The sequence below is a fragment of the Ovis aries genome, chromosome 1 (assembly GCF_016772045.2).
Source record: "Ovis aries strain OAR_USU_Benz2616 breed Rambouillet chromosome 1, ARS-UI_Ramb_v3.0, whole genome shotgun sequence".
Lineage (NCBI taxonomy): Eukaryota > Metazoa > Chordata > Mammalia > Artiodactyla > Bovidae > Ovis > Ovis aries.
This window is the reverse complement of record NC_056054.1, coordinates 158,441,266-158,456,247: the sequence shown is the minus strand read 5'-3', so window position 1 is coordinate 158,456,247 and position 14,982 is coordinate 158,441,266. Positions and strand designations below refer to the sequence as shown.

Here is a 14,982-nt window from a genome sequence, read left to right as displayed (position 1 = left end):
GAGAAATAGTAAGTTTTTTGCCCTTGCTCTGGGCAAACTGTGAGTGGAGTTGCTTTGAAGTAAGAACTCTACTTTTCTGCAGTACAAAGAACATACGAGGCATAAGAGGAGGAAAGCTCTGAAAAATATGCTTTTCAAGTGCCTAGCATTGAGTGCCTGTGATCGTAGTTATTTCCCAGAAAATGACAGAGCCTATTGCCATTATTAGTAACTTCATGTTAAGAAGGTTTATTCACAAATAGAAATATCCTTTGGTTTCCTGGAGACAGAATTTGAACTCAAAAATGCCCATTTCTTTGGAGCTCACACATCAGCTTGCATGCTTCTGCTGTTATTATAAACATTATTGCTTCCTATAAAAATAGACACTCTTTAGTACAGTGGTCTACTATTATTTATTATTACACTAGAACTATTTCTACATTATCAATACTAAAACATTTTACTGTTAAAACAAGCAAATGGATTTTCTTGCTTTGGGGTAAGGAAAACAGTAAAAGTAACCAAAGATTTAGTAAAAGATGTCAGGAAATGAAGTCTTCTTAGAAACTTTCTGTATAGTCATTTTGGTTACATTTTAAAGAAGACACATTAAATGGAGGCTAGAATATGTGACCATCCCGTTTTGATTTTCCCGCTAGTCATTTTAAGTTTGGGGACTAGTAAAGTAAGAAAATCTGGCATTCCCTTTCAAGGGAAATGGTAGCATTTTTAAAAATTACATGAAAAATATTTTCTTTCTAGTAAACAGTTACAAATATTCCATCTTGCTGAATTTAAGGAAATCAACTTGGGAGATATTTACTGGTAAAATATGGATATGGGGCTAAGGGATACAAATTACTGCATATGAATTAGGTAAGCAACAAAAATACATTGTTTAGCATAGAAACATAGTTATGGCCATTTACTCATAGTAACTTTTAATGGCATATGATCTGTAAAAATCCTGAATAACTATGCTGCACATGTGAAATTAATATTGTAAATAAATCAACTATAGATAAATTTAAAGACGGAATTACAAAGAAGATTTTAAAATGAATTGTTAGGAAGCATGTCTCAAACATTTTAAATAAGCACCAGCTTTAAACAGTCTTGAAAGTGTGCTTTAGAGTTACCATTCCATTCCTGTCAACCCTAGAGAGTATCCATATTACTAAATAATCTAAAAATTAAATAGTCATTCCTGTATAAAATCAGTCAAATTCTTCGTGATTGATTAAAATCAAGTAAATGGCTTTTCTATCCACATGACATTTAGAGAAACAATACAAATATAAACACATACACACACATCTCCAAGAAAAATGGCCTGTTCACCATGGGAGCTCTGGCTGCTGATTTTTAACTGCCTTCCCCAGAGGTTTCAAGAATCAGGGGATTCAGTATGCAAGCGCATAATCCCTTCACACCAATAATTAAGGGCAACACACAGAGTAACTGGGCTGTGTCAAGAAAACCAGATAATAAACACATGCACACGTGTTAAGCTGCACTACTTTACAGCTCGTTCTGTGCAAACACAGTAATTTACATTTCCATTTTACCAGCATGAGTTGCCCTAAGGATAGCAAAAAAGTAAAAAGGCCCAGGCAGAGAGGGCAAGGGGACAGGATCTTAGGAGGTGAAACACATTTCTTTCCTTTTGAAGCAATATTATAGGATTTGTAACAAGGCTGGAGGGAATGGTTCATAGCTAGAGCTTTTCAAAGTAATACCAAATAAATGGTCTGAAATAAACCAGCTGTAGCATTAAGACACAGAAAGTTTATGACAGGCATATAAGTTACTTTATGTCCTTAAAGCTAGGGCAAAACACATTTCGTTTTTGTTTGGCTATCATAAGTATATTGTGCATTTGAAGAAAATTAAAGCTTCAGCAAACTCTACCATAAAAACCAACAGCTAAAGCAGATTGGAGTCATAGAGGAACCTGCTTAAAACTGGCACACAGAAATTTATCAATGCTTCAAGTTTATGAGATTTATAATTCCTATATAAAGAACCAGATCAGTATGGCCTGCTCTAAAGACAGTATTTACATCCATTGTCCAACTCAGATTAAGATCAACCTAATCCACAGGAATGCAACTGCTTTGACTAATTTATGCATGGTGAATGTGATGCAGGGTTTTGTGGGATCAGGAAGGAAAAGCTAGATAAATATCCTGTAACTTGTTCATGTACTCTTTAAAAACCTTTGAGTTGCAAACCTAACTACCCTGGATTGAGATATTGATATTATATTATTGATATTGTTTTTTTGTGAATTATTCTATAATGAGATAGAAAAATCAAACAATGCTCTCTGTGAACTCTGCCTTTCTGTCCATCCTACTTTAACTTACATTTTGGAAAACAATTCTTTTTTTTTAATCTACTATATGCTTCCTGCATGGTAACAACAGGTCATCAAGTTTTTACTGTAAAGTTACAACCTTTAGATGGAAGTTCAATGACTGATAGGAAGTATCACGTTGAACTGAAAGCATTTATAGAAGGCAACAGTGAATGCCAAAGAAAGTAATGCTTACAAGACTACATTAGTTACAGTGAGATTATTGGAGAACATATAAGAATGAGTATAATCTTTGTACTAATTTCCAGGAGGACATGCCACTGATTTGTAATTGCCACAATAAACTGAGCCATAGTTTGGAAAAGCAAAACACCTGGAATGATTTGTTTCACCACAGGGGGAAAAAAAAGTCTTTTTATTAGATATAAATACTTTGTTTCTTAAAAGAGTATTTCTTTTAAAGAATATTAAAAAGAGACTAAATTGTTTGATATTAAAATAAGAGGGGAAAGCATTGACTTCCTTACCAATTGGATATCATATAACTCCAAAGTAAAGTTTATTCTAAAGGCTTTCTCCTGGTTGGTTGACAAAATGGAGTCAGGCATTTCACATAAACAAAGGTTGTTTATATTTACTTGGCAGTTAAGAAAGGAAAAAAGATTCCTATTTAGATTTCAGCAAATAACTAGTAATAAGGAAATTGAAGATACGCTTTGCCTTTCAGCCATGCAGAGCTGACTATAGTTCTGTACTTCCCATCATGAGCATTATTTGAATATAAACCACCAGTTACCCTTCATGTTAGTTTAAGCATGCTGCAATACAGCCACGTAAAAATTACTTAATGCACAGCCGTGGATTCCTTTCTCCATTTAAAATAAATGTAACTTGCTCAACCTTCTGAATTCTCTCTGTCAGGGGGAAGTTATCCAGTTTGAAGTCAACAACTGCTAAAACTGAAATGGTTAAAACCAAGTCACCAAACACAGTTTAGAAACTTACAGTGTCCATTCCCAAAATGAAGTCTTTTTTCATCTGCACCGTGTTTCGACTTATGATAGCCACAGAACCTAGAGGTGAATCAAAGGAAAAGAACACAGAAAATAAATATACTGAAAACAATGATCTATGTTCAGAATGTGCAAAGCACACACACAAAAAGCATTTTCTATGAACAATTAAATGCTTTAGTGAAAGTTTAATGACTTCATATTTTCTAAATCCTCTAGAGAAAGCTTCTTTCTCTGGGGATCCTGGAAAGCTGCCTAATGAGGAGATATGGAGAGTAGCTTCCCCACTGTGCAGACTCCTTCAGTTCAGTTTTTATAATGGCCCTAGCAAGTGTTTATAGTATTTTTTTAAAACAACTGCTGTTAGAATGAATGGAGGGTAAAGTTTCCATTGTTAGTGATTAGTGCTGTGCAGTGTTACCAGTGTTCTGGGTGAGAAAGTGTCAGGGAAATCTGGGGTGTATTTGATGAGAGAAGTGATAATTGGAAAAAGAAAGTAAAAACTAAGAGTGAGGTCAGAAGAGAGAAGAGAAACGGTATGTTTTGGAGAGTGGGGCAAGAAATTAATGAGAAAAAAAAAACCAACTCAAAACTAAAGGTGGAGAATCAAAAGACAGGGAGAAAAAAGAAAGATCTAGAATACAAGTGGAGACATTCTTATTTGTTAAAATAACTTACTGAGCAAACTCTTCAGAGTTTAGTGGCAATTGAGGGGAACAAGCAATGCGGTAATGAAAGTAAGTTGTAAAACAGACTGTGAACGCACCTCCCAATCAAAACATAGGTGACGACTGTGAGGAGAATAATTGCTACCGCCGCTGAAATGGCAATCATTACCACTTGGCTATTTTCACCAGAGATGGAGAAAGCTGTGAGGTGGGAGAGAAAACAATAAGAAAAAACTAGGCATCAACAGAGCATAACAAACCCTTCCCTGAAAAAGTTGATCAATTAGGTCATATTTATTCTGCTTTTACATACAAGATGGCTTGCTGTCTAATACAACGTAAAAAGAATTCTTCATTTAGTGTAAAATGATAGACATTTTGTATAATTTTACTTGAAGTTTCTGATTAATAAGAATAAATACTCTGTTTTCATGGTATGAAATGCTCACAACTAGTTGAGCACCTACTGCACGAAACATGTGAACTAGTTTTCTCTATACTCATTGGCAAGAGGCTCATCAGATAAACAGAAATCATCAGAGAAATCCAGGGGATAGTTCAAGTTTCCCAGAATGAAATTATAAAAACTTTCTCATTAGTTTGCTTAGTCTCTAACATCTGTATTTATTTAAAAGATGGTATGATACCTGTCCTATGGACCCAACAATTTGTCCTCACCAACAAATTGCTCCTGTCCCTGTAGTTCCTACCTTAGCAAATGGCCCATCACTCATTCACTCACCAACACCAGGTATTAGCAAATGTTCTCCAGGAGCCAGATCTGGCCTGCCATCAGTTTTTGTATAGCTCAGAGACTCAGAACAACTTATGTTTTTTAATGGTTGTAACAGGTCAAGAGAAGATTTTGTGATATGAGACAATTATATGAAATTCAAACTTTGGTGTCCATAAATAAAATTGCATTGGAGTACAGCCACATTCATTTATTTGTTCATTGTGTATGGCAGCTTGTATGCTAAAATTAGTGAAGTTGTATACTAAGCCTAAAATATTTATTTTCTAGCCTCTTACAGAAAAAGTTTACTGACCCTTGACTAAACCAATGCTTCTCTAACTTTGTTATTCATTTGCTATTGTGTCCAACTCTTTGTGACTCCATGGACTGCAGCACACCAGACTTCTCTGTCCTTCACTATCTCCCAGGGTTTGCTCTCTAACTTACTCACATAAATCACTTGAGGATCTTTTGAAGAAAGCAGTTTCAGGCGGTCTGGAGTGGGGACTGAAACTGTGCATATCTTATGAGCTCCTAGTAATGCTGATGCTGCTGATTTTAGACCACAACATTTTAAGTAACCAAGATGTAGGCCATAAATATAAAGTCACCTGTCCTCTCCCTTTCCTGATTATTCTGCATCCAATTAATCATGAAATTCTTTTAAATATTTTAGTTTCTGTCTTCATTTCTCTTCTGGATAACAATAAAAAAATTCCCAACTGATCTCTATTTGCAGGCCCTGCCTATATTAGCTGGCCACCAGAGTATTCCTACTAAACCATGAGTTTGATTATGTCATTCTCATGCATAAAATTTTGCAGGGATCTTTGTCACTTTCTGGATAAAATGTGTGTATTCCATTTAGGATCTGTTCTCTGTCTAAATCCTTAGCCTTATCTGCTAACAAAATCCATAAACATTCTAATCTCTGTACTTTCTAAAATATGCACCCTTCCTGGAACATTCCCTTTATTGTTTTTATATTCATAAATGCTGATTAAACAAATAAATGAGTTGGGTATCAAAAGAAGAGCTTAGAAGAGAGGTTAAGTTGTATTATCACCTCTTCAGAAGCCAAGGTCACATCTTGAGCCTGATGAAAATCTAAGGCTGGAAGATTTTCTCCAAAATACTTCAATTTAGGAAATAGTTAAATGATGCAAATTAAAACAAAAATAACATGGCAGATAGACTATTAGAAGTTTTCTAAACATTTGAAAAAAAAAAAAACTGAGTGTGGTAGGATGGTATACTCATAATATAAACTGTTGCAAGCACTTTATTCTTTGCAACCAGAAAACTATTGTTTATACTTCCATGGCAGTCGTGGGAGTGCCTGCTAGGGTCTCTTTACTGCCAAGCCTGCAGTGGGCAGACAGCCTCCAGCTGCTGCATCTTCAGTATTCACTGCAGCCACACTCTCCTCAATGACTAAACATGGCAAGGGTACTGGAGCCAGGCTGCTTGTGCCCCATGCGTGACTCTTGCCAAGGGTGATCTTCATTCTGGGCCCACCATTAGCTTGGTGAGACTCTCGGAGCTGCGTTGCTTTCTGAGGCTCATTATCCTGAACTCTCTGCTTTCTCTCTGTCCTCATAGATGGCTGACCTACATCTCAGTCTGAGGCTCTGCTTGGCCACATCTGCTCCTCCTGTTCTATTTGTTATCTCTTTCCCTTCCCTTCCCTCCCCGAAACTCTTGTAATTCTACCATAGTATCTGCTTTCCAGAAAACCTGAACTGATGCATCCCTATCCATTGGCTATACATCATGAGTCATTTGTAAAATAACTTAACCTTGTAAATCAATAGTGTTCCACGAACATATAATAATCACTTTATCTCATGCTTTGGTAAATTTTATCCAGTTTATAAAATAAAGGTCAGTGAAGCTGGGAGAGTAAACATGACAGAAAAAAAGAATTTTTTTTCCATCAAAGACAGGATTAAACTTGACCTCTCTACAATTCCCTCTAGTTCTCAATGTAGAGAAATCCCAGAGACTATCTGAAAGTGCATAACCAAATCGGATTATTTTTGTGCTGGAAATTGGCAAACATTTGAAAGAATAATATTGATTAAATGTGTGTGATAGAGTTGTCTAATAATTTTATGTGGCATACTGTCAACAATCTATATCTATTATAATTCTTAGAAATTTAGTTTGACTATGTTTCTGACAGCAGCCTGCTCCCCCTGTTTCTAGTCTCTTCCCATTTTCGTCCATCCTACACACGCTGTCCACTGTCTTTCCCCAAGGAAGACTGGTGAGGAGTACATTCTCAAGAGCCTGAATGCCCGGCTTTGCACCAATTTGCTATGTGATGTAGTATCATTGTTGTAAGGATTAAAGGAGTTAATACAAGTTAAATACTGGAACAGTGCTAAACACATAATAAGGATTTAATAAATCTATTTTTGTTATTTCATTTTGCTTGTGAAAAAAAGTACTCCATATCTTACAAAATTACATATGACAGTCTAATTTTGATATACAAAGTTCTTTATATAATGGTTCCACTCTACTTTTATCAGGCGTTCTTAATAACCCCTAAAAATAGGGTCCAAGAGATTAAAGTTGCTGCATACCCATTCATTAAAAACAACGAAAAGACAGTATGAAGCATTTAGCGGTGCTGACTGAATTGTCCCTAGGCCAATTTTCTTGAATAGTAATATCCAGTAAGATCTTCCAATGCCAAAACTCAGCTTTATCCCACATATTTTTGTTTCACAAATTCCGTGGATGTTCAAATTATGTACTATACATTTAAACACGACACATACACAGTGCCTGCTATACTGCTATACCAGGTGATATTTAAAGTACTTGATAAACATCAATTAACTTAATATAAAAACCATATGGAGTCATGCACAGTGATCTTTCCCAGTTTTCAGACAGGGAAACAAAGACATTGAAAACTGAAGTGGCGTGTCAAGGTCATCCTAATGTGCGTCAGTTTACTCCAGGGTCCTTTTTCTTAACGCCTGCACTGTGCCTTCCTTTCTTAGTCACAAAGCACACACTCTAGATTCAGTTTCTGCCCACAGAGTTTCTAAAATATTAGACTGTCAGTGTTCTCAAACATGCCACACTGTTTCATAATGTCTACACGTCTTGCTTTGGTGGATGCTACCTTTGTTCTATGAAAGTTCTTTTACTCACATATACTCTAAGTTTTCTGTGGATCTTAGCATAACTTTCTTTCTTCTTAATGTGCAATAGCAACACTGGATTAGTACTCTAAAATCTGGAGACTCTAGGCTCATTGACTTTACTTACTAGCTATCTAATCTTAGGAGGAAAAAAAAATGAATCTGTGTCCTAGACCACAGATAAAAATAAATAATAGTATCTGAATAGCTTATAGAATGGTATCAAATCGCATGTTTATGAGAATGCTTTACATACTGTCAGAAAAATACGTGGGTCTAGAATCAGACCCATAATTTACCAATTGTGTAACTTTAGAAAACTTACTTAACTTCTCTAAACCTCAGTTTTCTCTTCTGCAAAATGATGATAATAAATGTAAAGCTGCTGCTGCTGCTAAGTCGCTTCAGTCGTGTCCGACTCTGTGCGACCCCATAGATGGCAGCCCACCAGGCTCCCCGTACATAAATAATGTGTGTTAGTTGCTCAGTCTTGTCTTACTTTGTGACCCCATGGACTACAGCCATCCAACCTCCTTTGTTTGTGGAATTCTCCAGGCAAGAATACTGGAGTGGAGTAGCTATTCCCTTCTCCAAGGATCTTTCCAACCCAGGGATTGAACCAGGGTCTGCCCCATTGCAGGCAGATTCTTTGACCTGATAGTAAGAACTAAGCACTTAGGAAAATATATGCTCTGCTCAGCCTCTGTATGGTTATGGTAAACCAAGATAAAAAAATACTAAATTCCAGGTAAAAGTACACTATGTTCTACTAAGAAACATTTACACGTCTTATGAGGTAAACCTTATAATTAAAAATAATAAAAACTAGAATAAGCAATATACTGTTAATTTCAAGCAGGAGATATTTTTTATATCTTCTAAATATCAATCTGTAATAAATAAGAAAAATCCTTAGAGTTCTTATGAAGATATCATTTTGATTTAAAAAATGAAGTGAGAGTTTTGATTTTTTTTCTTTTTTTCCCTAAGACAAAAGGTAATGTTTAAATTTATATTTACTTATTTTTAAACTCTGGAATAAATCTATAGTAAAATAGTAAGAGTGAATGGATTAAAAAAAATCAAACTGTGCAATTGAAAGATTTTTATAAATGGTGGAGGGTATTAAAAAAGTTCTCTCTCTATCTTCTTTTCATCTGATCTATCAATTAATGGAAATATAGCAAATATAAAACTTGTTTGCAAAAGTTCTAAGAATCTCATTTTTAAATGGGATATTTCTTAAACCTCAGACACTGATGCCTCATTAGAAGATCACGCATAACATGACCACAGCTCTATCTGTGGTACATTTGGAATCACATTACAATTGTAGAATTTGTGGTTGGTTTTGCAAATTTGCTTATCAGATAGGGTTAACTGCTAATTAAGAATGTGTGAGGTTAGACTGGTGTTCCAAACTACGCATTAATATAATACATATTTATCTAATGGTGTTCTGTACCTCCTGCTCCTCAATATGCCTAGTTTGTAACACTATATAATAAATATTTGATTTTTATAGTTCTGTGATTTGTGATCTCTCTTGTTAAAGCAAATATTCATTTTGGTGTTGTTAATGCCAATAACTGTTTAAAAGTTTGAAAAAATTCAATCTACAGTTATTTCAAAATGAGGAACTTACTTTGTGGCATTTAAAATTTATAAAAAGATTTAGAACTGCAAATTTTAAATTGCAATTATATTTTATTATTGTGGCATCTAAAATTTTAAATTTGTTTTAAACCTCTTCATGGAGGTTTGGACTTCCACGGTATTTTGCATCACCTTGTTTTTATGTCTTCAAAGGGTGATTTCTCCGTGTTTATTCCATCACAGGAAGATTAGGCGAGGTCTACCATACAGACTGGAGAAGGCGATGGCACCCCACTCCAGTACTCTTGTCTGGAAAATCCCATGGATGGAGGAGCCTGGTAGGCTGCAGTCCATGGGGTCACGAAGAGTCAGACACGACTGAGTGACCTCACTTTCACTTTTCACTTTCATGCATTGGAGAAGGAAATGGCAACCCACTCCAGTGTTCTTGCCTGGTGAATCCCAGGGACGGCAGAGCCTGGTGGGCTGCCGTCTATGGGGTCACACAGAGTCGGACACGACTGAAGCGACTTAGCAGCAGCAACGTACAGACTCCATAACTGAGACTTGAATCCCCTTCGCTACCCAAGGGGGATTGGTTCCAGGACCTTCTATAGATACCAAAATTTAAGTATGCTAAAGTCCCTTTTATAAATTGGTGTAGTATTTACATATAACTTAAACACATCCTGCCTTATACATTGAAGCATCTCTAGATTACTAATAATAGATAATAAAAATTAATGCAATGTAAATGGCTGCTGGATTGCCATAAATTAAAGATGTGCTTTTTGGAATTTTCTGGAATTTTTTTGCATATATATATATATATATATATATATATATATGTTTTATAAAAAGTTTATTGAAGTACAGTCTAGTGTATTTACAATGCTGTATTAATTAATTTCTGCTCTACAACAAAGTGGCAGTTATACATATATATTCTTTTTCAAATTCTTTCCTATTCTATTCCACTATGGTTTATCACAAGATATTAAATATTGCTGCTGTTACTGTTCAGTTGCTCAGTCTTCTCCAATTTTTTGTGACCCCATGGACTGCAGCAGGCCAGGCTTCCCTGTCTTCACCATTCCCGGAGCTTGCTCAAGCTCATGTCCCCTGAATTGGTGATGTCATCCCCCCATCTCATCCTTTGTCATGCCCTTCTCCTTGTGCCTTCAATCTTTCCCAGAATCAGGGTCTTTTTCAATGAGTTGGTTCTTCCCATAGTGTTGGAGTTCAGCTTCAGCATCAGTCCTTCCAATAAATATTCAGGGTTGAATTCCTTTAGGATTGACTGGTTTGATCTCCTTGCAGTCCCTGGGACTCTCAAGAGTCTTCTCCAATACCACAGTTCAAAGGCATCAATTCTTTGGCACTCAGCCTTTTTTATTGCCCCACTCTCACATACATACATGACTACTGGAAAAACCATAGCTTTGACTATATGGAACTTATAGGCAAAGTAATATCTCTGCTTTTTAATTCACTGTCTAGGCTTCTCATTGCTTTTCTTACAAAGAGTGTTTTTAATTTCATGGTTGCAGTCACTGTCCACAGTGATTTTGGAACCCAAGAAAATAAAGTCTGTCTCTGCTTCCAGTTTTTCCCCATCTATTTGCCCTGAAGTAATGGGACCAGTTGCCATGATCTTCATTTTTTAAATGCTGAGTTTTAAGCCAGCGTTTTACTTCCTTGTTCATCTTCAGCAAGAGGCTCTTTAATTCCTCTTTGCTTTCTGCCATAATGGTGGTGTCATCTGCATATCTGAAGTTATTGATATTTCTCCCTTTAGTCGTTATTCCAGTTTGTGCTTCATCAAGCCTGGCATTTCACATGATTTACTGTGCATGTAAGTTAAATAAGCAGGGTGACAATATATAGCCTTGACGTACCCCTTTCTCAATTTGGAACCCGTCAATTGTAAATAATTGCAATTGTGTAGTAGTTTGAATGTTCTTTGGCATTGCCCTTCCTTGGGATTGGAATGAAAACATATTTTCCAGTCCTGTGGCCACTGCTGAGTTTTTCAAATTTGCTGGCATATTGAGTGCAGCACTTTCACAGCATCATCTGCTAGGTTTTGAAGTAGCTCGGCTGAAATTCCATCACTTCACTAATTTTGTTAGCAGTATTGCTTCCTAAGGCCCACTTGACTTCACACTCCAGGATGTCTGGCTCTGTGTGAGTGACCACACCATTGTGGCTATCTGGGTCATTAAGATCTTTTTTGTATATTTCTTCTGGGTATTCTTGTGACCTCTTCTTAATATCTTCTGCTTCTGTTAGGTCCACACTGTTTCTGTTCTTTATTGGGCCTATCTTTGCATGAAATGCTCCCTTTGTATCTCTAATTTTCTTGAAGAGATCTCTAGTGTTTCCCATTCTATTGCTTTCATCTTTTCCTTTGCATTGTTCATTTAAGAAGGCTTTCTTATCTCTCCTTGCTCTTCTCTCGAACTTTGCACTCAAATGGATATATCTTTCCTTTTCTCCTTTGCCTTTAGCTTCTCTTCTTTTCTCAGCTATTTGTAAGTCCTCCTGAGACAACCACTGTGTCTTTTTGCATTTCTATTCTTGGGGATGGGGATGGCCTCCTGTACTATGTCACGAACCTCAGCCCATAGTTCTTCAGGCACTGTGTCTATCAGACCTAATCCCTTGAATCAATTTGTCACTTCCACTATGTAATCATAAGGGATTTGATTTAGTTTATAGCTGAATGGCCTATTGGTTTTCCCTATGTTCTTCAATTTAAGTCTGAATTTTGCAACTAGGAGTTCATGATCTGAGCCACAGTCACTCCTGGTCTTGTTTTTGCAGATTATACAAAGCTTTCCTATTTTTGGCTGCATAGACTATAATTAATCTGATTTCAGTATTGACCATCTGGTGATATTCATGTGTACAGTCATCTCTTGTGTTTTTTGAAGAGGGTATTTGCTATGACCAGTGTATTTTCTTGGCAAAACTCAGTTTCCCTCTGTCCTGCTTCATTTTGTACTCCAAGGCCAAACTTGCCTGCTACTCCAGATATCCCTTGACTTTCTCCTTTTGTACACTTTTGATTCAAGGTTGTTTGGATCTGTGAATGTGGAACCCATCGATCTTGAGGGCCAACTGTGTAGATTTATGTTTTTGAGGATGGCAGCACCCCTTTGAGTAGAGGAATTGTCATGTTTCAGCTGTGAGCTAGTGAATTCTAACGCTAGGTTCTCATACCTTGCAGAAGGTAGAGCTAGTTATTATAAGTAGCATTTCTAATTGTCTGACAAAAAGTGTGCCATAAAATATTTGTTTTATCATGTTAACTTAAACAGCTTTTATAATTTTTGTTAATCTTGAATATTTCTATGAAACATGAAATTTGGGCATAAAATACTACCATACCAATAACAATGTAACTTTGTATCATGAATCAAATATTTACAAAATAGGAAATATAGATATGGAGAGAAAAGGCACTTTGGAACTGTCAAAAGAGATTACTGGGTTTCATTTCAGTTGTATGCTGGGCATTGTCAGACTCTCCCTTGATAATCTGTTTCTAAAGAGTGTTCATCTTTGTCTTTCTAGCCTGTTTTACAACTGTGAAATTAGTTCTAAGTAAAAAACTAAGAATAGTTATATACAGTATATAATTTTTCTCATTACAATTAGAATGATTCATTATCTAGAGATATGACTGGTTTATGTTAGAAAAGATGACCTCAATCATTATATTTATTATCCTATAGTATATTAACCAGATTTGGATTAACCAGTTTATGTAAGTTTTCCTGATGGTCTACACTCATACACACAAACAGACACAAACATACAAATATGTATGTATATCTATATATGCATTTGTTCTTCATATTTCCCTTTAAATCTGTTTGTTACTACCTTCTTCATTAATAAGGTAAATTAAATCTTCAGTCTGTGTTCATTTTAATTAATGTTGTAGCCATGATTTTATCTTTTTAAAATTATATTTTAGTTGAGGTTTTTTCTAATATGAAGCAAATGCATTTGAAGAAAAGCAGAATGCTACTGGGAAAATGTTTGCCAATTTTATAAATTTAGAGTCAGACACACAAGACTATCCAAATTACTTGTGAATGTGAATGAGGTGATGAATGAAGTTTAGATATCCTTAATCTCCAAATGATTTTAGATCCATGAGAGTTAAAACAATATTAAGTTCCTCATGGATCATCAAGTTTCTTTTTTTATAGTTCATTGAACCATGCAATGAACCTGGAATATCTGAATTAAGAGGAACTTTAATAAAATATTGCCATACTATGTAATGTTCCTCAAAGAAATTTATGTCCAATAAAAGATTAGAAGCATTCCAGGCATTAGAATATGTTCCATTTATAAAAGAGAAAAAAAAAAAGACAAAAAAGATATACACTTTCACAAGTACAAGTATACATATACAATGCTATGCAAAGTTATTCAATGTTCCCCAAGCAATATTGAAGGACAGGGGAGCCTGGCATGCAGCGGTGCATGGGGTAGCAAAGAGTCAGACACAACTTAACGACTGAACAACAACAAGAAGCGATATACTTCCAATGTATCACATATTTAACTAAAACTGATTGTGAGAATGAATTATCAGACATCTTTGCAACAGCCTTTCCCTCATACACTATATTGAAGAAAATACGTACAGTCTGGACTAGTTTCAAACTCAAACTTGCGACTGTTGGTCCCATATCCAGCTGCGGTCCGGGCTCGGATTTGGAATACATATGTAGTATCAGGCTTGAGGCTACTGATGGTAACATTAGTGCCTCGTGCCCTGAGAATCGTATAACTTGTTTCTTGTTCCTGCTTTGAGGTAAGAAAAATCATGTTAAAACCGAATCTTCATAGTCATGTCAGATGGTAAAAAGCTGAACCCCTCTAACCCAGTTCTTTTAGATTTAACACAGCTCATATGATGGATAAGATATGACAACTGTTTAACTCTCTGAATGTAATAGAGGCATTTTTAAGCTATCTTGGATAAAATAATCTGTTCCCAGCAAATAATGCGGAAAAAATTAGTCTTCATTTTTGCCAGTTAATGAATATGTGGATGAAAATAAGTTATCTTCAAAGCCAAAGCTGAATGAAAGCTTCAGTCTAATTTTAAGAATAAACTTTCAAAAAGGAAAACATCCCTTGAATTAAGCTTAACAGGCATCTCAGAAATATTTCTATTAACTGTAAACTATTAAATTTTAAAAGGTCCAAGTTTTATGGACCTTTTAAACAATTCTACATTAATAACTTCTTTAGTATCAACTATATTTGCAATGTGTTTAATCTAAGTCACTGTGGTTTAGCAGAGATAAAAATCTTCAGATAAATGTCTAGAAATATTTCCCCAAATAATTCACATTGTACATTAGGAGGTTCACATTGCACATGAATTGTAAAGGCTTTTTGTGTCAAGCCTTGTTTATCAAAATTGACTTTACATAGAATTGTGTTTTTCCTTTAACATACATTAGTATATAAGTAC

At 35.5% G+C, this 14,982-nt stretch overlaps 1 protein-coding gene across 4 annotated transcripts in view; it reads right to left on the bottom strand.

The window, feature by feature from the left end:
- Window positions 1-14,982, bottom strand: part of EPHA3 (EPH receptor A3) — a 405,712-nt gene that overhangs the window by 63,314 nt on the left and 327,416 nt on the right. For 2 of the 4 annotated variants that reach the window (XM_027979022.2, XM_060404088.1), the window contains exons 7-9: window positions 14,144-14,306; window positions 4,082-4,184; window positions 3,308-3,375 (exon numbers count right to left, since the gene is read on the bottom strand). In XM_027979022.2, coding sequence (XP_027834823.2) covers window positions 3,308-3,375; window positions 4,082-4,184; window positions 14,144-14,306 — 334 coding nt within the window. The remainder of the gene's footprint in view (window positions 1-3,307; window positions 3,376-4,081; window positions 4,185-14,143; window positions 14,307-14,982) is intronic. The other 2 variants (XM_042230433.1, XM_060404090.1) reach the window with 1 other exon arrangement.